The following is a 21,887-nucleotide window of genomic DNA, read 5'->3' as shown; positions in this document are numbered from 1 at the left end:
CTCTAGGAATTCAACAAGCATTCCATACCCCCATACAAAGTAGTGGTAAAGTGAAAAGACTGAATGGGACATTGAAATTAAAAATTCAGAAAGCCATGGCTGAGACAGGAAAACCATGGCCAGATTGTTTACCGCTTGCTCTGTTTTCAGTAACATACACACCCAGTAAAAAGACTGGATTCTCTCCATATGAGATATTGTTTGGCAACGTACCCAGCCTAGGGTGTTTCTATCCGCAAGCATTAGAAATGAACAACCATGTGCAAAGTTCCTACGTGAGGGCTTTACACAAAAAGATCAAGCAAATACATGATAATGTTTTCAGTTCTCTTCCAGATCCAGATCAAGACTCTAGCAGCCATACGCTGCAACCTGGAGACTGGGTGGTTATAAAAAGACACGTGAGGAAAAGTCTAGATCCACGGTTTGACGGACCCTTTCAAGTTCTGCTGACCACAAGCACAGCCGTTAAGCTAGAGGGAAAAGAGGCCTGGATCCACGCATCCCATTGCAAAAAGATACTAGGAGAACCAGCGGACAAAGAATGAAGACACTGTTTATACTTACCTGCATCTTTGCGACCACAGGTGCATGGACTACGTTAGGCACCACAAATGGAGATGACAATAGATTCATTAAACACCATCTTGCTCTAATCAATGGACTAAAGGAGCAAAACCAAACTATTGCTAATTGTTGGATATGTACACATGCCCCTGTGACGTCCACTAGCATACCCTTTCTCGCTGTCCCAGTCTCATGGGAAGAGATAAACTTTTGGGTGAACTGCTCAGATACTTTGGCCAATAATTCCACGCAGAGACTATGGAATACCACCATTGGGATTCCTGTGGTAGGATGGACAAAATTTCCTTGGTGGCAAGGGAACCTGACAGGTCAAGTAATCCCCGGGTTATATCTAGCTTTTAAAGGAGGGGAGTGGGTACCCCGAAACAAAACAGATATTACTGATTTTGGTAAGATACCTCAACAAGGGTTAAAAGTAAGTTTCAAGCCCACCTCAGGCACTAGTGATGCATTTAAACCTTCCCTGTTGGAAAGATATCTACACACCCGTGATTGGGTGAACAATATTTATTTTAAAAACGGGACAAGTGATACCTGTGCCGACGTACCTGGCAATCTACAATGTAGTGACAGTTCAAGTTACGAGCAGGGTGCCCCCACTTGTGGTGCGCCCGACGCAGGGTATTGTTCTTCCTTAGGTCAGCAGCCTGGGTGGTGTATGATGTCTAATGTTTCCAAGTTTGTTGATTTAGTTCACCGTTTAATACTGCAACATTCAGCATTATGGGATCTTCCCTCATCCATGTATTGGGTATGTGGAGACAAGGCATTCAAGTGGCTCCCAGTAGGAGTGACAGGAACTTGTACTTTAGCCAGATTGACACCCGCAACTTATATTGTTACCCCAGACCAGCTAGATCCTTTGTCTATTCCGAAACATACACTACATAAAAGAGCCGCGGATAACAATCCTAGGCCGAATGGGTGACCCCACATAGTTCAAATGGGGGGGGGGGTAAATAAGTTTTTCAGTGCATTGTTTATATATCCTATGCTGACGCAAATGTGGGATAAATTAGTTGAGGCTACAGATTATTTGGATGATCAGATCTGGGGGATTTTAGAAGTAGTTAATGGGTCTCTTGCAGTACAAAATCAATTGATTATTGTCACGAACCAACATACCCTTGTACTAGATTATTTGACTGCGGCACAAGGAGGAATGTGCCAGATAATAGGGCCTGCGTGTTGCCACTATATAGATAATTCTAGTGTATTGACACTCAAACATAAATTAGAAGATGTTGTAAAATTAAGGAAGCTTTATGATGAGGCCAACCTTAAGAACCAGGATTCCTGGTGGGCAAACACCTTTTCCTTTCTGAATCCCGCCAATTGGTTTAAAGGTATCGGTGGGTGGTTGGCTGGTATAGTGCAAGCTATTTTTCAGGTTTTGCTAATGTGTCTTGCAGTTTATTTGGTTTTTAAGCTTTTTCTAATGTGTATTCAGCGTTGTACTAAAAGAAAAAGAAAATATAGAGATTCATATTGATAAATGAAGGGACAAAAGGACAGAATGTTATTGCAGAAGATGAGGTCCCTCAAGTCAAAGACCACATCTATGCTATATAAGTCTGACGGTTACCTTAGGTCAACAACAACAACTAAATGTTCCTTCCTTGTATCAATAGAAACTAAAGTGTCCTTGCTAGTCATCAGAATGTGTCTGAGTAAATGTTTCAACACATGCATAGGCATCACAAGAACAGAAACCAGTTTTTTGTTTGCACAGTTAAATTGAATGATCGGACCATATATGGTAAATCCGTTTCTGCCTCCAGGGTGTATATAAACCCTATGCTTTGTAATAAAGATAGAGTCTGTTGACGCATACTACCTGTCTTGTGTCTTATTCTCTCCGGGCCTGTATACTAAAGGATAGAAGAACCAGAAAGCAGTGACGACAAATGCAACTTGCCTAATAATTCTACACACAGTGTAAGGCTCTGATCACATCTACAAGACGACACCGACCACGACCGATGGATCCTGTAACTAAGGCTCCGATCATATCTACAAGACGTTACCGACAATGACCTATGGATTCTGTAACTAAGGCTCCGATCACTACAAGACGTCATCAACCACAACCGATGGATCCTGTAACTAAGGCTCAGACCTATCTGTCGGTGTCCCCCAAGGTTCAGTTCTAGGACATGTCACCTGATCCCCTGTGATAGATCATGTGATAGTTCACGGGAAATTAATTTGGCACAATATTAATTGTGCTGCCTCATCTGAGAGCAGCACAATATAGGGGCAGATACCCTGATTCCAGCGATGTGTCACTTTTTCAGCTGCTTGTTGTCATTTTGAGAAAATCACCATTTTATCTGCTGCAGATCTAGCAGCTCTCTGAATGCTGCGCTCTGTATAGCCCCGCCCACACCACTGATTGGCAGCTTTCTGCCCATGCTCAGTGTACACAAATCTACTGATCAGTGATGGGGGTGGGGTCCTACAGAACTTACTAGTCAATTACCTTCTGACAAATCAATGATTTTATCAAAACAACACTAAGCAGCCCAGTAAGTGACACATTACTGGAATCAGTGCCTCTAACCCTACATTATGCTGCTCTCAGATTAGGTGGCAAAAAACTGATGACAGATTCCCTTTAAAGGAGCTGTAAACACAAAAAAGTTTGTATTAAAAAAAATACAAGCCATTTGTGAAATTAACTTTTTTCATTGTTAATTCACATTAGACTGTATCTTCAACCCTTTTGTCAGCAGGTCTTATTACAGACTCTGAATAGGGCAGCTCTCTCCCTCTCCCTCAGCAGAAAGTCACAGCATGGTTAAAAAACGGGATCTTTTATGATTTTCTCATAATAAATAAAAAAGGACATACAAGTCCTCCAAACAATTTTCCGTTTCTCTATAGGGGAGGTCCTAAATCTTTCTTGTTCTTTAGTTGATCACATGTCAAAAAGGCAAAGCATTTACTATGAACTCGCCTAAAAAAATATACACTGGGAGAGTAATATCATCATCTGCATGTAAATATTCCTTGACTCTAAGGGCTCGTTCACACTGTCGTATAACACGGCCGAATGCTATGTGATGTTTTATCGGATAGGACTCGGCTCTATGTTATACTATGGGACAGTGCAGATCTGCGATTATTGGCATGAGAAAATAATCTCATTTGATATTCGGACCATGTGCTCCCATACAAGTCTATGGGTGCACGTAAAACATTGGACTGCACTCGGATGTCATCCAAGTGCAGCCCGATGAACACTCACAGAGACTATGGAGAAGATGGAGAAATTAAGTTCTCCATCTTCTCCATATCTGTGCTGCGAGAGAATCGGATCACACTCAGTTGAAGCTCTGACAGAGTTTGAGCCCAGTGTCATTAGCATAATTGGCCCTATTCTCTTGCATGAGAGAATATATGGCTTAGTGAGTGGACCCTAAAACTGAATAGTAGTGACGGACAGGCACCTCACAAGCGGGATCCATGTAGCTCTCAGATGTCATGTAGGTAGGGCTTCATTCCATGGGGTAGGGCTTAATTTCAAGGTATATAAAAAAAATGGACTTCAAATAAAAATTAAATGAACACAAAAAGCACTAATTGAATTATTTTTTTCGTATTTATGTTTGCAGCCCCTTTAAAAACCCTTTGAGGACCAAGGCACATATATGTCCCATAGTGTTAAACTGGAAAAAAATGTGATTGAATAAAATTTAAGGTCCTCGAAGGTTTAAGTAGGTCATAAATTCATATGAATACTTGCTCATACAATTGCACATGCCAAAAGATGAAGAAGAACAGAATCAAAAATATGACATTAAGTGGAGCACTTACAGGTATTCAAGGTGAAAGAGACCAGCAAAGGCATCGTCTCGAATGACAGTAAATGAGTTAGAATTCAGCAAGCTGAAAATGAAGACAGCAGGTTAGAAGCGAACCAGACTTTATGGTGCTCAGAATTAGTCAAGCAGAATTTATTGACTACTCTTGCAAAGCACTGAGACTCCCGCTGTGTATAGATGGCGCCGTGCGGCCTCCCGCTGTGTATAGATGGCGCCGTGCGGCCTCCCGCTGTGTATAGATGGCACCGTATAGATGGCTACGTGCGGCCTCCTGCTGAGTATACGTGTATAGATGGCTACGTGCGGCCTCCTGCTGAGTATACATGTATAGATGGCTACGTGTGGCCTCCTGCTGAGTATACATGTATAGATGGCTACGTGCGGCCTCCTGCTGAGTATAGATGGCACCGTATAGATGGCTACGTGCGGCCTCCTGCTGAGTATACGTGTATAGGTGGCTACGTGCGGCCTCCTGCTGAGTATACGTGTATAGATGGCTACGTGCGGCCTCCTGCTGAGTATACATGTATAGATGGCTACGTGCGGCCTCCTGCTGAGTATAGATGCCGCACGGCGCTCCCCCCAGAGACAGCAGGGAGCCGCACAGCGCCATCTATACTCAGCGGGAGGCTGCACGTAGCCCTCTATACTCAGCAGGAGGCCGCACGGCGACATCTATACTCAGCGGGGGGCCGCACGTAGCCATCTATACACAGCGGGGGGCGCACGTAGCATGCAGTCATGCACACACACAAACATATACAGACACGCATAAACACATTTGAAACACAAAAATACATACAAACAGACATCACACAATGACATCTGCCCACACACACACACACACACACACACACAGACAGACAGACATCACACACACACACACCTGCCCACACACACACACCTGCGCGCACACACACACCTGCCCACACACACACATGCGCACACACCTGCCCACACACACACGCCCACACACACATCTGTGTGTGTGTGTATGTATAGTGTGAGTGTGTGTGTATAATGTGTGTGTATGTATAGTGTGTGTGTGTGTATGTATAGTGTGTGTGTGTATAATTTGTGTGTGTGTATTTTTTTTTTAAGTTAAAAACAAGTAAAATGCATGTGGCATCAATATCAAGACTCCAGATATAAGGGCCTATTCACACTGAATTTTGCAATGCATTCATCTCCTCTTTCCAGGCTTCTATCTAAATCCCTGAAAAATGGCATTCAGATGGGCCTTGACATAGCCATTGATTTGAACAAAGGCAAACCGAGGCTAAAGTCTGAATCTTTAGACTCCATTTGCTCGGCTTTCAGAAGTCTCATTTCAGACAGCACAATCCTTGAATTTCAGGGATTCAGTTGTAAGCCTTGTGTAAAGACCTGAATGCAGCGCTGAATGTAGTGTGGATAGGTCCTTACATCCTACACCACCTCAGGGGATTGTTGTTATGGAGTATTGCCCCTGGGTGGCCGCAGTTATGACCACCACCAGGGCTCGCGGTCACCCACCCTAGCTTTGGTATTCTGGGGAGCTGGTATAATGAATATCTGAGAAGAGCCCTAGAGAAGCAAGAACATTGGACAACCAAGAGGTGGTGGCCTCAAGTCAGGTGTAGTGTTCAACAGGGCAAGACTTTCTAACCTGCCCACACACACACACACATACACACCTGCCCACACACACACACACACCTGCCCACACACACACACACACACCTGCCCACACACACACACACCTGCCCACACACACACCTGCCCCCACACACCTGCCCACACACACACACCTGCCCACACACACACCTGCCCACACACACCTGCCCACACACACACACACACACCTGCCCACACACACACACCTGCCCACACACACACACCTGCCCACACACACACACCTGCCCACACACACACACCTGCCCACACAGACACACACACACACACCTGCCCACACAGACACACACACACACACACCTGCACACACACACATACACACTCACCGGCTCCGTTCCTCCTGCCTGCTCTCTCTCTTCTCCGTTGCAGCAGTGCAGGCCGGGGCGCACTGCGCGACGTCAGAGCTAGGAGACACGGCCGCGCACAGGGCCGTGTCTCCTAGCAGTGACGCGGCCGGGCCAGCACAGGGAAGTTAACTGCTGCAGTGCTGGCCCGGCCGATGAAGAAGTAGCGGCGGCCGCCCCCTCCCACCACTGCTACTGGTATGTGCCGTGGCGGCCCGCACATATAATGAGGGCAATCCGGCATTAGACACCCCGCCCGGAGCCGCGGGCCCCCTACAGGCTCGGGGCCCTGGGCGGTCGCCCGGATTGCCCTCATTATAATCCGCCTATGCTGCCGACTCCAACTCAAAAATATCTCCCTGATCCGCACATTCCTAAACCATGAATCTGCAAAAACACTAGTGCACGCCCTCATCATCTCCCGTCTTGACTACTGCAACCTCCTGCTCTGTGGCCTTCCCTCTAACACTCTTGCACCATTCCAATCTATCCTAAACTCTGCTGCTCGACTAATCAACCTGTCCCCCCGCTATTCCCCGGCCTCTCCTCTCTGTCAATCTCTTCACTGGCTCCCCATTGCTCAGAGACTCCAGTTCAAAACCCTAACCATGATATACAAAGCCATTCACAACCTGTCTCCTCCATATATCTCCGACCTAGTCTCCCGTTACATACCTGCACGCGACCTCCCCTCTTATCTCCTCCTCCCACAACCGTATACAAGATTTCTCCCGTGCTTCCGCCCTACTCTGGAACTCTCTACCCCAACATATCAGACTCTCGCCTACCGTGGAAACCTTCAAAAGGAACCTGAAGACCCACCTCTTCCGACAAGCCAACAACCTGCAGTAACCACCGCTCGCGTGCAGGGTCCTCGCTCCTCCTGTACCAGTCGCTGTCACATTGTGTTCAAGATTATTGTAATTGTTCTTGTATTATACCACTTTTTCACATGTAAAGCGCCATGGAATAAATGGCGCTATAATAATAAATAATAATAATAATCTACAAGACGTCACCGACCACGACCGATGGATCCTGTAACTAAGGCTCTGATCACATCTACAAGACGACACTGACCACGACCGATGGATCCTGTAACTAAGGCTCCAATCACATCTACAAGACGTCACCGAACACAACCGATGGATCCTGTAACTAAGTCTTCGATCACATCTACAAGACGTCACCGACCACGAGCGATGGATCCTGTAACTGAGACTCCGATCACATCTACAAGACGTCACCGACCACGAGCGATGGATCCTGTAACTAAGACTCCGATCACATCTACAAGACGTCACCGACCACGACCGACGGATCCTGTAACTAAGGCTCTGATCACATCTACAAGACGTCACCGACCACGAGCGATGGATCCTGTAACTGAGACTCCGATCACATCTACAAGACGTCACCGACCACAAGCGATGGATCCTGTAACTAAGACTCCGATCACATCTACAAAACGTCACCGACCACGACCAATGGATCCTGTAACTAAGGATCCGATCACATCTACAAGACGTCCACGACCGATGGATCCTGTAACTAAGGCTCCGATCACATCTACAAGACGTCATTGACCACGACCGATGGATCCTGTAACTAAGGCTCCGATCACATCTACAAGACGTCACCGACATCGACCGATGGATCCTGTAACTAAGGCTCCAATCACATCTACAAGACGTCACCAACCACGAGCGATGGATCCTGTAACTAAGGCTCCGATCACATCTACAAAAAGTCACCGACCACGTCTGATGGATTCTGTAACTAAGGATCCGATCACATCTACAAGACGTCCCCGACCACGACCGATGGATCCTGTAACGAAGGCTCCAATCACATTTACAAGACGTCACCAACCACGACCGATGGATCCTGTAACTAAGGCTCCGATCACATCTACAAGACATCACCGACCACGACCGATGGATCCTGTAACTAAGGCTCCGATCACATCAACAAGACGTCACCGACCACAACCGATGGATCCTGTAACTAAGGCTCCGATCACATCTACAAGACGTCACAGACCACGAACGAAGGATCCTGTAACGAAGGCTCCGATCACATCTACAGGACGTCCCCGACCACGACCGATGGATCCTGTAACGAAGGCTCCAATCACATCTACAAGACGTCACCAACCACGAGCGATGGATCCTGTAGCTAAGGCTCCGATCACATCTACAAGACGTCACCGACCACGACCGATGGATCCTGTAAATAAGGATCCAATCACATCTACAAGACGTCCATGACCGATGGATCCTGTAACTAAGGCTCCGATCACATCTACAAGACGTCACTGACAACGACCGATGGATTCTGTAACTAAGGCTCCGATCACATCTACAAGACGTCATCAACCACGAGCGATGGATCCTGTAACTAAGGCTCTGATCACATCAACAAGACGTCACCGACCACGACCGATGGATCCTGTAACTAAGGCTCCAATCACATCTACAAGACGACACCGACCACGACCGATGGATCCTGTAACTAAGGCTCCGATCACATCTACAAGACATCACCGACCACAACCGATGGATTCTGTAACTAAGGCTCCGATCACATCCACAAGACATCACCGACCACGACCGATGGATCCTGTAACTAAGGCTCCGATCACATCCACAAGACATCACCGACCACGACCGATGGATCCTGTAACTAAGGCTCCGATCACATCCACAAGACGTCACCGACCACGACCGATGGATCCTGTAACTAAGGCTCCGATCACATCCACAAGACATCACCGACCACGACCGATGGATCCTGTAACTAAGGCTCTGATCACATCTACAAGACATCACCGACCAAGACCGATGGATTCTGTAACTAAGGCTCCGATCACATCTACAAGACATCACCGACCACAACCGATGGATCCTGTAACTAAGGCTCCGATCACATCTACAAGACATCACTGACCACTGGTCTCTTCCTGGAATCTCCTCAGTGCTGACGTCACACAGATCCTGTTTTGTCTCCAGGAATATAATCTGCGGGGAATGTTCTCTGCTCTGTATATAATGTCTCCTGGGCGCAGGTCTCTGTATAATGGCTGATAACAGAGAGAACAGAGATCCAGAATAAGTATGAAGCGTCTGCTGCACTGAGGGGGAGGAGCTGTGGTGACGTCATCATTACCACAGGCCCTTCTCCACCTCTCTCCTGAGCTCCGCCCCCCTGATCACATGGCAGTGATGTCACCACAGGTCCTTCACCACTTCTCTCCTGAGCTCCGCCCCTGATCACATGGCGGTGACGTCACCACAGGTCCTCTAGCTCTCAGTGCAGATCTCCGTCCTGGTTGTGGGCAGCTCTTGCTCTCTGTTATCAGCCGAGATCCCTCCAGCTGATCCAGTGTTCATCCCTCCTCCTCCTGAATGACCCCCCGAGGATGGACGAGGACGAGACCACCAGAAGATTATTACACTTCACCCTGGAGATCATCTCCCTGCTGAGCGGAGAGGTAACTCCTCTACATTTCTATCAGCTTTATTGTGTTATGGAACACGTCTGACATCAGGTTTTGCTATCTGATCTGAGAGCAGCATGATGTGGGGGCAGAGACCCTGATTCCAGCGATCGGTCACTTACTGGGCTGCTCGCTGCAGTTGTGATGAAATCCCTGTTTTTTCTGCTGTAGCTCTAGTAGTGCTCTGAGCTCTGTATAGCTCCACCCACAGCCCTGATTGGCCGCTCTCTGTACACTGTGCATAGGCAGAAAGCTGCCAGTCAGTGGCAATAATTTAGTGACAGATTCCATTTAACCTCTTGATGACATTCACCGTACATGCAGCACCTGATGCAAGCAATCCAGAGTATTAGATCAGCGATCCGGGCAGGAAAAGTTGATGTCCCGTCCAGAGACAAGGTAAACAACAACAAAGAAAGGAAAAAATATTAATTAAATACACATATTTACATAAAAATAAATAAAGTACACTTTTGGTATCGCTGTGTCCAGAACGACCCGATCTATAAAACTGTCCCACTAGTTAACCCCTTCAGTGAACACGGTAAAAAAACAACAACAAAAAAACAAAGCAAAAAACTTTATCACCATAGCGCCAAACAAAAAATGTAATAACACGCGATCAAAAAGGCGAATGTAAATAAGAATGGTATCGCTGAAAACACCATCTTGTCCCGCAAAAAAACAAGCCGCCATACAGCTCCATCAACTTAAAAATAAAAAAGTTATAGCTCTCAGAATAAAGCGATGCAAAAAAAAATGTTTTCTATAAAATAGCTTTTATTGTGTAAAAGCTCCAAAACACAGAAAAATGATTTAAATGTGGTACCGCTGTAAACGTACTGACCGGAAGAATAAAGCTGCCTTGTCAATTTTACCACACGCGGAACAGAATAAAAAAAACATTAAAAAAATTCTGGAAGTTCTGTTCTTTGTTTATTCTGCCTCCCAAAAATTGGAATAGAAAGTGATCAAAAAATGTCACGAGCCTGAAAATGGCACCAATAAAAACGTCAACTCGTCCCGCAAAAAACAAGCCGTCACATGACTGTCTGCCAAAACATGGAAAAATTATAGCTCTCAAAATATGGCGATGCAAAAACTAGATTTGTTTTTAAAAAAAAAAATGCGTCTTTTAGTGTGTGACAGCTGTCAATCATAAAAACCCGATATGAATCTGGTATCTGTAATCGCACCGACCCGAAGAATAAAGTAATCTAATCACTTATACCGCACGAGGAACGGCGTAAAAAATAAACTCTAGGGTTAGGGCTGGGCTAGGGCTGGGTTTGGGGTTAGGGTTGTGATGGGGTTGTGATTTTTTTCAAAATTAAAAAAAAAAAGATGAGGATATGGCGACTAGTGTCGAGCGCAAGTGCTCGCTACTTGAGTTTGCATTGGGTGCTGGGGTATGCACCGAGTATAGCGGGTGCTCGAGTCTCCGCCCCATATGCATTGTGGTCAAAAAAACCTCGCAGGGATTGCCTGCCATGCACGAGCGATCCCCGCATGTTTTTTTTTGGGTGTCTAGTAACCATGAAACATGCGAGCGGGGACTCGATCACCCGCGATACATTGTGCATACCCGAGTACCTGATGCAAAATCATGTAGCGAGCACTAATGACAACTTATTCAATATGATGACCTAATATTATCAAATTCTGTGTCGTACCTCTGGGTTCAAAATGTTCACTATACCCCTTAATAAAATCCTTGAGGGGTCTAGTTTCCAAAATGGTGTCACTTGTGGGGGGTTTCCACTGTTTAGGCACATCAGGGGCTCTCCAAACGCAACATGGCATCGCTAATTATTCAAGCAAATTTTACATTCAAAAAGTCAAATGGCGTTCCTTCCCTTCCGAGCCCTGCCGTGCGCCCAGTGTTTTTTCCTCACATATGGGGTATCTGCGTGCTCAGGGGAAATTGCACAACAAATTTTGGGGTCCATTTTTTCCTGTTACCCCTGCGAAAAAAAAAAATTGGGTCTAAAGTAACATTTTTGTGAAAAAAGTTAAATGTTAATTTTTTTCTTCCACATTCTAAAATTTCCTGTGAAGCACCTGAAGGGTTAATAAAGTTCTTGAATGTGGTTTTGAGCACCCTGAGGGGTGCAGTTTTTAGAATGGTGTCACTTTTGGGTATTTTCTGTCATAAAGGTCCCTCAAAGTGACTTCAAATGTGATGTGGTCCCTAAAAAAATGGTTTTGTAAATTTTGTTGTAAAAATGAGAAATCGCTGGTCAACTTTTAACCCTCATAGCTCCCTACCCCAAAAAAATTGTGGTTCCAAAATTGTGCTGATGTAAAGTAGACATGTGGGAAATGTTATTTATTAACTATTTTGTGTGACATATCTCTCTGATTTAAGGGCATAAAAATTAAAATTTTGAAAATTGCAAAATTTTCCAAATTTTCGCCAAATTTCCATTTTTTTCACAAATAAACGCAAGTGATATCGAAGAAATTTTACCACAATCATGAAGTACAATATGTCACGAAAAAACAGTCTCAGAATCAGGGGGATCCGTTGAAGCTCCAGAGTAATTACCTCATAAAGTGACAGTGGTCAGAATTGTAAAAATTGGCCTGGTCATTAACGTGCAGACCACCCTCGGGGGTAAAGGGGGTTAATATTAATGATATAACTTAATATTCAGAAGAATTAAAGAGGTATTCCCATCTCCAAGATCCTATCCCTATGGGATACCGGATATATAGTGTGTTTCATATAAATGCTGTGTTTTTTTGTGTAAACTGCATTTTATATAAATTGTGAGACCTGCTGACAGGCAGCACAAAAAGGGTTAATCTTCCTCTAACAGGCTTGATCATGTGACCAAGCTCTGTTTAATACGCAGAAGCTTCTGGAAAAACGCCTCTGGGCAGTCAGCCAATGACTGCAGCTCTAACAGTCACATGGGAGTGGGAGGAGTTAAATCCTGTGAGGTAGTTAAGGATTGAAGAGGCAGTTGGTGGTCAGACATTTTGAGAAGAGGAAGCCATTTTGTAGGTGAAGGAGATACCTACCTTCTCCCTGACTGCTGCGCTTAAAAAGGGGACAGACACAATAAGGGGAGCTGATAGTCTTCATATTAGGAAGAATTACCTCAGAGCAGAAACAGAGCAGCGCTGAGGAAGAAATATTCAGATTTGATGAAACCAGAGGTTCCCAGGATCTGCCTGTCTGCAGGTGCAGAACAATATTCAACCATGAGTGTCATCCTGTAACTCAGCTCCCTACCGCTTGTGAATAAGGCTATGTGCCCACGACGCAGAAATGAAGCAGAAATTTTCCTGACCATTTCTGCATCTCCCTGGCAGAAAAATGCATGCGGATTCTATGTGCGTTTTTGACGCTTTTTTGATGTGTTTTGTAAACGTTTTTTAAGCGTTTTTGAAGCCAAATAAAGTTAGTGGGGAAAAAAAAGGCCAATAATGTAATTTCCTAGTCAAATCCCTATTCACCATTTTGGAAGTATTTAGGATGCCACAAGAACTGCAGCCCCTGTAATTAATATAAAAAATATATATATACGCATACATACTCTATGCAGATATGTACGCGTGTGTATACATGGGCACCCCTCCACACACACACACACTCCTCACCCAGTATCCAATTACGGCTCTTTCACACGTCAGAATCTCCGGTACGAATGGTGATGACTTTTTCCACACATACCGGAAACACACACAGACCCATTTCAATGTATGCTTGGTCACGCATACGATGTATAATAATCTTACATTTCAATGTATTTAAAAAAAAAAAATGTGTGGGTTCACGCGTATTTTTAATAACCAGCAGAGGGAAAGCAGACGGCTGAGGGCTGATATAGTCTGGGAAGTAGCCAAGGATCATGGCCCCTTCCCTTGCTATTAATATCAGGCCGCAGCAGTTAGCTTAGCCTTTACTGTCCATTCTACAGGGGGACCCAAAAAAAAAATGACATAGTGTCCCCCTATAAATTGGAGCCAGCAAAGGCTAGGCGGACAGCTGCGACCTGATATTAATAGCCTAGAAAGGGGCCAAGGTTATAGGCCCCCTCCCAGGCTATAATATCAGCCCTCAGCCTCCCCAGATTTGGCGCATCATATTTGTGCGCCAAATCTGACGCTTAGCCTCGCTCTTCCACGCTGCCCTGGTGCGGTGGCAGGGGGTAATAGTAGTGGGGTTCATGTCAGCGCCAGCTGCCATAAAGCCCAGGTTAGTAATGAGGGGCGTCTATAAGACACCCCCATTACTAACCTACAAAGAGTTAAAAAGAAAAAACACACACTACACCCAGAAAATAATTATTTATTTGAAATAAAACACACAATTTTATTTAATTATTAATTTCTTAAAAAAAAATAATTACCTGTCCACGTTCCTGCGATGTTCTCCCATGCACAGCTGTCATGGCTGCTGTAAGCTCACACTGCCGGGAACACGTCCGCTCCCGGCAGTGTGAGGCACTGACTGAGGTCACCGGAGTGCATTCAGTCAGCGCAGCTCCGGTGACCCCCCTTACGGCCCTGCTGTACCGTGGGAATTTCTCACGGTCAGCGGGGCCATAAAGGAGCTCACCAGAGTAGCGCTGCCTGAACTCCGGTGAACTCGCTTATGCAATGACGAGGCTTCTCTACGGCCCCGTCATTCTAGCGGCGGCAGCGGTTTAGAGCGGTCACATTTTATGTGGCTGCTCTAAACTGGAGATCTTCATGGGACACTCGTGGACTACTACGGAGGGGTAAGGATGAAATTGTGTTTTTTTATTTTATATTTTATTACAGGAGATTGAGGGCTTCGGGGAAATAGGTGTATAGGTGAGTATAGGTGTATTTTTTTTATTTTTTACTTTATTTTAGGTGGCGATCGGCGGGAACAGGTAATGTATAAACTAAATTTCTTTAGGCAACCACTGGCCACCAATGAAATGTATTTTTAAAATTAATTGGGGACCAAACAAAAAAAAATGGGGACTTTAAATTAATTAAAGAAAAATAGGTTGCCAAAAAAAAAAATATGGGGGCATACAAAAAATAAAAAATGTATAGGGGCAAAAATATAAACCTATGGGGGCCAAAAATAACATATGGGGCAGTTTTACGGACACATTAGGGCAATTTTAACAGCAGGATCAGGCTGATAGGAACTACTGCTCCCATCGAGCTGATTCTGCTGCCACTAGTGGACGGGGGACAGACATAGACCGATGGGAGTAGTAGTGTCACATAGACCTATGTCTGCCTGCACGCAGACACCCGCTGACACCGCGCAGACACCGCACAGAGCCCATGCTGACACTGCGCAGGTTTCCAACGCAGACACCCGCAGACACCAATCATGACCGGGACATTCAGGTCCATCTTGTACCACCCCAGGTGCTCAGCCATGATCCAGGAAGATGTGGCACCCCAGGGGTCTGGTTTCCACAGTAATGTAATGTTATGTCTGAGAGCAGGTGGGAGGTCCTTTGGTCAGGGATCCTGTGCATGCCACACCTCCTGCCCAGTCTTGGGAGGGGAAGAACTTCCCCTATATAAACCCGGGGCTGAAGCAGGGTTAGTCAGTCAAGGAGAGTAGAGACAGAGAAGCAGCATAGAAAGAAACAACAGGAGCTCTGTGGGAGCAGCGTTACAAAGAGTCAGGGGCTGGCAGCTGCAGAGCTCGCCCTGACTTTCTTACCGGACCCGGCGTCCGAGGCTGTGGGGACTAACTCTTACCCAGCAGCAGAAGCCGACCGGCAGGGGATTGCAGGTCCTCTGGCCCAGAAACCCGAAGGCACGGTCACAAGAGTGGGACCAGCACCGCCATCGTGGAGCGGAAGCCATTAGAAGGCCCCGAGTCACCGGCCATACGGGTGAGCACCACACGGTACACTCAGGGACGTGGGCTACTTTTATCCGTGTAACGGGTCCGGGAGGCGGAACCTCTGAGCTACTATACAAGGGGGCGGCCCTTGTAAGGGAGCGGGTGGCAGTCTCTGGGTGAACGGACAGGGAGTTACGGCAAGTGATCAGGGCAGTCTCTGGGTAAGGGGTAGGTACGACCTGTGATGGCAGAGCCTCCGGGTAGGCTAGCAGGCAGATGGTAGATGTGTGCTCCCAGGTGAGCAAGCGAGAGTCTCTGGAATAGCAGGTGGTCACGGCACGTGACGGCGGAACCTCCGGGCTGGCAGGCAGGTAGGTAACGGAGAAGCGCTCCCAGGTGAGCGGGCAAGAGTCTCTGGAATAGCTGGTGGTCACCGCACGTGACAACGGGACCTCCGGGCTGGCAAGCAGGCAGGTAACGGAGATGCGCTCCCAGGTGAGCGGGCAAGAGTCTCTGAGATAGCTGGTGGTCACAGCACGTGACAACGGAGCCTCCGGGCTGGCAAGCAGGCAGGTAGCGGAGAAGCGCTCCCAGGTGAGCGGGCAAGCTGGTCCATAGACAGACTGACCGGAGTTGTAAGGCAGACCGTCGGACCTCAGGCAAGCAGGCAGGTAGCTGATGTGCGCTCCCAGGTGAGCGGACAAGTTGGTCCTTAGACAGACTGACCGGAGTTGTAAGGCAGACCGTCGGACCTCAGGCAGGCAGGCAGGTAACAAGTATTCAGGCAGGAATCAGGCAGGTAACTAGCAGGAAACTGGCAGGAAACTGGCAGGTAACTGGCAGGTAACTGGCAACGGGACCTGAGGGCTGAAGCACAGGTGAGACACAGGTGCAAACAACATTGCTCGGGCACCTCCATTTTGGAGGAGGTGCCTTTTATATGATGAAGTCCTCCGGCCATTGGCCGGGGACTCTTTAGGGCGGCGCGCGCGGCCCCTTTAAGAGGAGGGGAGCGCGCGCGCGCCCTAAGCACAGGGGCCGGGAAGGAGCGCGCGCCGAGAGCAGAGCAGGAGGAGGACGCCGGGACGGAGCGCGCGCTGACAGCAGAGCGGGGAGAGGACGCCGGGCAGGAGCGCGCGCTGACAGCAGAGCGGGGAGAGGACGCCGGGCACGGAGCAGAGCGGTGAGGGGAGCAGCGTCCCTGCCTAGCAGAGGGCAGGGACGCCAGCGCTACAGTACCCCCCCCTTTAGGCCCCCCCTTTTTTAGGCCAGACAGAAATTTAGCTAGGATGAGAGGGGCATGGATGTTCTCCCGGGGCTCCCACGTTCTCTCCTCAGGACCAAACCCCCTCCAATCTACCAGAAAAAAGGTCTTTCCTCTTACCCTTTTGCTGGCAAGAATGTTCTCTACCTCAAACTTGTCCTCAGCAGAAACCAGAGCAGGAGGCGTACCTGTAGACTTAGAAAAAGAGTTAAGTACCACAGGTTTGAGGAGAGATACATGGAAGGAGTTAGGGATCCGTAAGTTGGCCGGGAGTTTCAATTTATAGGCTACCGGGTTGATCTGACCGATGACCACCAGTGGGCCGATGAACCGAGACCCTAACTTATAGGAAGGGATCTTGAGTCGGACATATTTGGACGAGAGCCAGACTTTATCCCCAGGACGGAATTGAGGAGGGTCCATCGCTAAATGCTGCCAGGGGGCAGCAGGTACTGGCAGAGGAAGAAGGCGGCCGGCCGACAGGTGTCTCGGAACTTTGTTGCGGGCGCAGGACACACAGGCAGAAACAAAGTCCATAACATCCTTGTGCAGGTTAGGCCACCAGTAGTGTCGGGTAATAAGCTGGAGGGTCTTTTTCCGACCGGCGTGGTCAGCTAGTTTAGACGAATGACCCCAGTGTAGGATTCTCTCCCGATCAGGTACCGATACGAACGTCTTACCAGGAGGGAGACAATTTAGACTCACGGGAGCCACCTGCATTACTCTGGCGGGATCGATGGGGCAGTCACATGGTCTATGAGGTGGTGATGTCTCTGCCTCCTCCTTAACAAAGACATCAGCACTAGACCAATAAGGAATCGGAAGTCCAGGTAGATTAGCTGGGATAGGAGAGGGACGGACGGAATGGACGGGAACCAGGCAGGTTTTATGACAGGCCTGTCCCCAGTGAAGGACTTCTCCGGTTTGCCAGTCAAGCACGGGTGCATGTCTCTGGAGCCAAGGCAGACCTAGCAAGAGGGCGTGAGGGAGACCAGGCAGAACGTGAAAGGAGATACTCTCTGAATGCAGCATTCCCACCTGCAGAGTAATGGATTCGGTGATGAATTGGATGGGGCGAGGTAAGAGGCCCCCATCCACGGCAACAACAGACAAGGGTACAGCCAGAGGTTTGGTGGGGATGCGGAATTTCTCCACCAGGGACTGTGAAATAAGATTTCCGGCTGCTCCAGAGTCAAGTTGGGCTAGTTCGGAATAACGATTCTCCCCGCAGATGATTGAGACTGACAACAGCAGGGATGGAGAGGATTTATTTTTGTCTAGATCGACCCCTCTGAGTGAACCTAGATACAGGCGTTCTCCCGACCTCTCCGGGCAGGCACGGATCAGATGCTCCTTACTGCCACAGTAGAAGCAGCTCCCCTCGGCACGGCGGAAATCCTGACGGGATTTGACCATCTTGGTCTGGTCGACCTGCATAGGCTCAGGAGAGTGTACCTGTGGAGAAACGGAAGGAATGACGGGTTCCTGGAAAGTAGGAGCTAGACGTGGAATCCTTCTCTCACGGGTGACCTCTTTGGCACGCTCCTGGAACCGTAGGTCAATCCGGGTGGCAAGGGTTATTAGATCATCGAGAGTGGTAGGAATGTCCCGACCAGCAAGTTCATCTTTAATACGGCCGGACAGACCCTCCCAGAAGACGGATACCAGGGCTTCGTTATCCCAGGCCAGCTCCGAGGCAAGGGTACGGAACCGTATGGCATATTGGCCCACGGTGAGGCTTCCCTGACGGAGGCGAAGCAGAGAAGATGCGGATGAGGTCCTCCGTCCGGGTTCGTCGAAGGCTTTCCGGAAAGCCATGAGAAAGGCAGGCAAGTCAGACACCAGGGGATCTCCTCTCTCCCATAGAGGATTTAGCCAGGCCAGGGCCTCCCCGGTGAGATGGGACATGATAAAGGCAATTTTGGCTCGGTCGGAGTTAAACTGGTGGGATAATAGTTCAAAATGCAGGGTGCACTGATTTATGAAGCCCCGAGCCAGGACGGAGTCGCCTCCGAAGCGAGGAGGTGCAGAGAGCCGGGGTCCGGAAAAGGATACCATGGTACTGGCGGAGGTTGTTGGTGGATCAGACAGAGTGTTCAGGCGAGTATTAACATTCCGCAGGTGACCCAGGATGGTCTCCTGTTGGGACCTCTGACGGGACAGTTCAAGACAGAGGTCCGAGAGCGAGGGAGCTTGGTTGCCACCGGGTTCCATGGCCCGAGCAAACTGTAACGGGTCCGGGAGGCGGAACCTCTGAGCTACTATACAAGGGGGCGGCCCTTGTAAGGGAGCGGGTGGCAGTCTCTGGGTGAACGGACAGGGAGTTACGGCAAGTGATCAGGGCAGTCTCTGGGTAAGGGGTAGGTACGACCTGTGATGGCAGAGCCTCCGGGTAGGCTAGCAGGCAGATGGTAGATGTGTGCTCCCAGGTGAGCAAGCGAGAGTCTCTGGAATAGCAGGTGGTCACGGCACGTGACGGCGGAACCTCCGGGCTGGCAGGCAGGTAGGTAACGGAGAAGCGCTCCCAGGTGAGCGGGCAAGAGTCTCTGGAATAGCTGGTGGTCACCGCACGTGACAACGGGACCTCCGGGCTGGCAAGCAGGCAGGTAACGGAGATGCGCTCCCAGGTGAGCGGGCAAGAGTCTCTGAGATAGCTGGTGGTCACAGCACGTGACAACGGAGCCTCCGGGCTGGCAAGCAGGCAGGTAGCGGAGAAGCGCTCCCAGGTGAGCGGGCAAGCTGGTCCATAGACAGACTGACCGGAGTTGTAAGGCAGACCGTCGGACCTCAGGCAAGCAGGCAGGTAGCTGATGTGCGCTCCCAGGTGAGCGGACAAGTTGGTCCTTAGACAGACTGACCGGAGTTGTAAGGCAGACCGTCGGACCTCAGGCAGGCAGGCAGGTAACAAGTATTCAGGCAGGAATCAGGCAGGTAACTAGCAGGAAACTGGCAGGAAACTGGCAGGTAACTGGCAGGTAACTGGCAACGGGACCTGAGGGCTGAAGCACAGGTGAGACACAGGTGCAAACAACATTGCTCGGGCACCTCCATTTTGGAGGAGGTGCCTTTTATATGATGAAGTCCTCCGGCCATTGGCCGGGGACTCTTTAGGGCGGCGCGCGCGGCCCCTTTAAGAGGAGGGGAGCGCGCGCGCGCGCGCCCTAAGCACAGGGGCCGGGAAGGAGCGCGCGCCGAGAGCAGAGCAGGAGGAGGACGCCGGGACGGAGCGCGCGCTGACAGCAGAGCGGGGAGAGGACGCCGGGCAGGAGCGCGCGCTGACAGCAGAGCGGGGAGAGGACGCCGGGCACGGAGCAGAGCGGTGAGGGGAGCAGCGTCCCTGCCTAGCAGAGGGCAGGGACGCCAGCGCTACAATCCGCCTCTAGCAAGGTAGCCAGAAGAGTATTGTTAGTTTGGGAGGCCTACAACTCCGCCTGGCCAGGGGAGATTCCATCTGCTCAAGGACTGACCAGGCCCCAATCGCTAGCCAGTACTCCGGGAGGGTCTATCTTTGTCACCAGTAAAGACCCTGAACTACACAGTACCGTCTCCGAGTGGTTCCTGCTACCCCCATCATCCACGTCGGCTGCCCTGAGGCCATACCCCTCCCGTTGGGGGTTATACTATCACGCTGCACAATCCTACCACCGGCCTCAGCGGTCTGCCCTGCAGCAGCAGCTCCCTGGCTGCACTCAACGGGTGGCGTAGTCATCTAACATCTACTGCTAAAACATCGCCGCTCAGTTTGACTCCCTGGGCACGGACCGGGTCACCGCCACGAGACTACAACCCTCAAGAGATCCGGCTCCGGGTAAGCTCCCGCGTGCGCAACGCAGCGCGATACAGGCCCAGGGGCGCGTCAACTTTTGGCGTAGTCGGCAGGATTTCGTGCCCGCAACCACCGGGTACTGCGTGCCTGAAAAAGAGACTTTTCAAACTTACCTGTGGTGAAGATTCCCGCCATCCGGCGCCATCTTCAGCCTTCTTCCCGCCATCGGTGAAGTTTCCCGCCATCCGGCGCCATCTTCTGCCTTCTTCCCGCCATCCGTGGAGGTTTCCCGCCATTGGACGCCATCTTGAGGACGCCGCGGGGGAAGAAGAGGGGCGTGGACTCCGAAAGCGCGCGAGAACTGAAGCCCCGCCTCACGTCCGGACATTGCGTAAGGTCCTGGAAGGAGCCCAGCAGACGCCGACGTCACAGGAGCGCGACGGAAGGTCCTCAACCCTGACGATCCACTGCGGAGCCGCGGCCTACGGAAGAGGATCATCGCAAGGTAGGCCACGGTCCACTAGGGGGGAGGAAGATGTCGGATACGGAGGAGAGCTTCACTGCCTCAACCCCCGCCAGCGCTACCGCTGCTGCAGTTATGCCCTTCACCATGCCCTATATCCCGGGAGCAGCTTGGCTACCCCAGTACTCAGGGGAGTCACATACCCTGCATGACTTTAGAGAAAAGCTGGATAGCCTCTTCCAGGTGTACCCCCTCACAGAAGAGCAAAAAGTGAGCATCCTGGTGGCCCAACTAACCGGGGCAGCCAAAAGGGAAGTAAAATCCTGGCCACCTGGGAGGAAGACTGTCGCAGGGATACTAACCCGGCTGAAGGACACCTTTGATACCCGCACCTCAGCCGAGATTAAGCTTAGATTCTACGGGTGCAAGCAGCGAGCGCATGAGAGTATAAGGGACTATGCACTAAACCTACAAGAGGCCCTGAGGGCCATTAAACAGACCGACCCTGATGGAGTGGGAAACGAGGACAGGCTGTTGACCGAACAGTTTATAGAGGGACTATATTGTAATACCCACCGAACCCAGTTGCGGGCAATGGCCTTACAGGATCCCCATCTGGGCTTTGCACAGTTCAAGGACAGAGCCATCCGGGTGCTCCGAGAACC

At 49.3% G+C, this 21,887-nt stretch overlaps 2 protein-coding genes across 5 annotated transcripts in view; one reads left to right on the top strand and one right to left on the bottom strand.

Annotated features, from left to right (window-relative positions):
• Window positions 1-7,780, bottom strand: part of LOC141221125 (uncharacterized) — a 130,193-nt gene extending 122,413 nt beyond the window's left edge. For 2 of the 4 annotated variants that reach the window (XM_073666475.1, XM_073666479.1), the window contains exons 1-2: window positions 7,256-7,776; window positions 4,408-4,479 (exon numbers count right to left, since the gene is read on the bottom strand). The gene's annotated coding sequence lies outside the window, so the exon portion shown is untranslated. Of the gene's footprint in view, window positions 1-4,407; window positions 4,480-7,255 lie in introns of all 4 variants that reach the window. The other 2 variants (XM_073666477.1, XM_073666476.1) reach the window with 2 other exon arrangements.
• A 1,905-nt stretch (window positions 7,781-9,685) lies between these two features.
• LOC141221119 (uncharacterized) overlaps window positions 9,686-21,887 on the top strand; it is a 48,506-nt gene continuing 36,304 nt past the window's right edge. Inside the window, exon 1 of the mRNA XM_073666458.1 lies at window positions 9,686-9,926. Within this exon, the coding sequence (XP_073522559.1) occupies window positions 9,855-9,926 (72 nt within the window). The 5' untranslated portion in view covers window positions 9,686-9,854. The remainder of the gene's footprint in view (window positions 9,927-21,887) is intronic.

Source organism: Phyllobates terribilis, unplaced genomic scaffold, assembly GCF_046119375.1.
Source record: "Phyllobates terribilis strain yellow unplaced genomic scaffold, ASM4611937v1 Scaffold_318__1_contigs__length_2195899, whole genome shotgun sequence".
Lineage (NCBI taxonomy): Eukaryota > Metazoa > Chordata > Amphibia > Anura > Dendrobatidae > Phyllobates > Phyllobates terribilis.
Note: the sequence above shows the minus strand (reverse complement) of the source record. Positions and strands in the feature narration are given on the sequence as shown.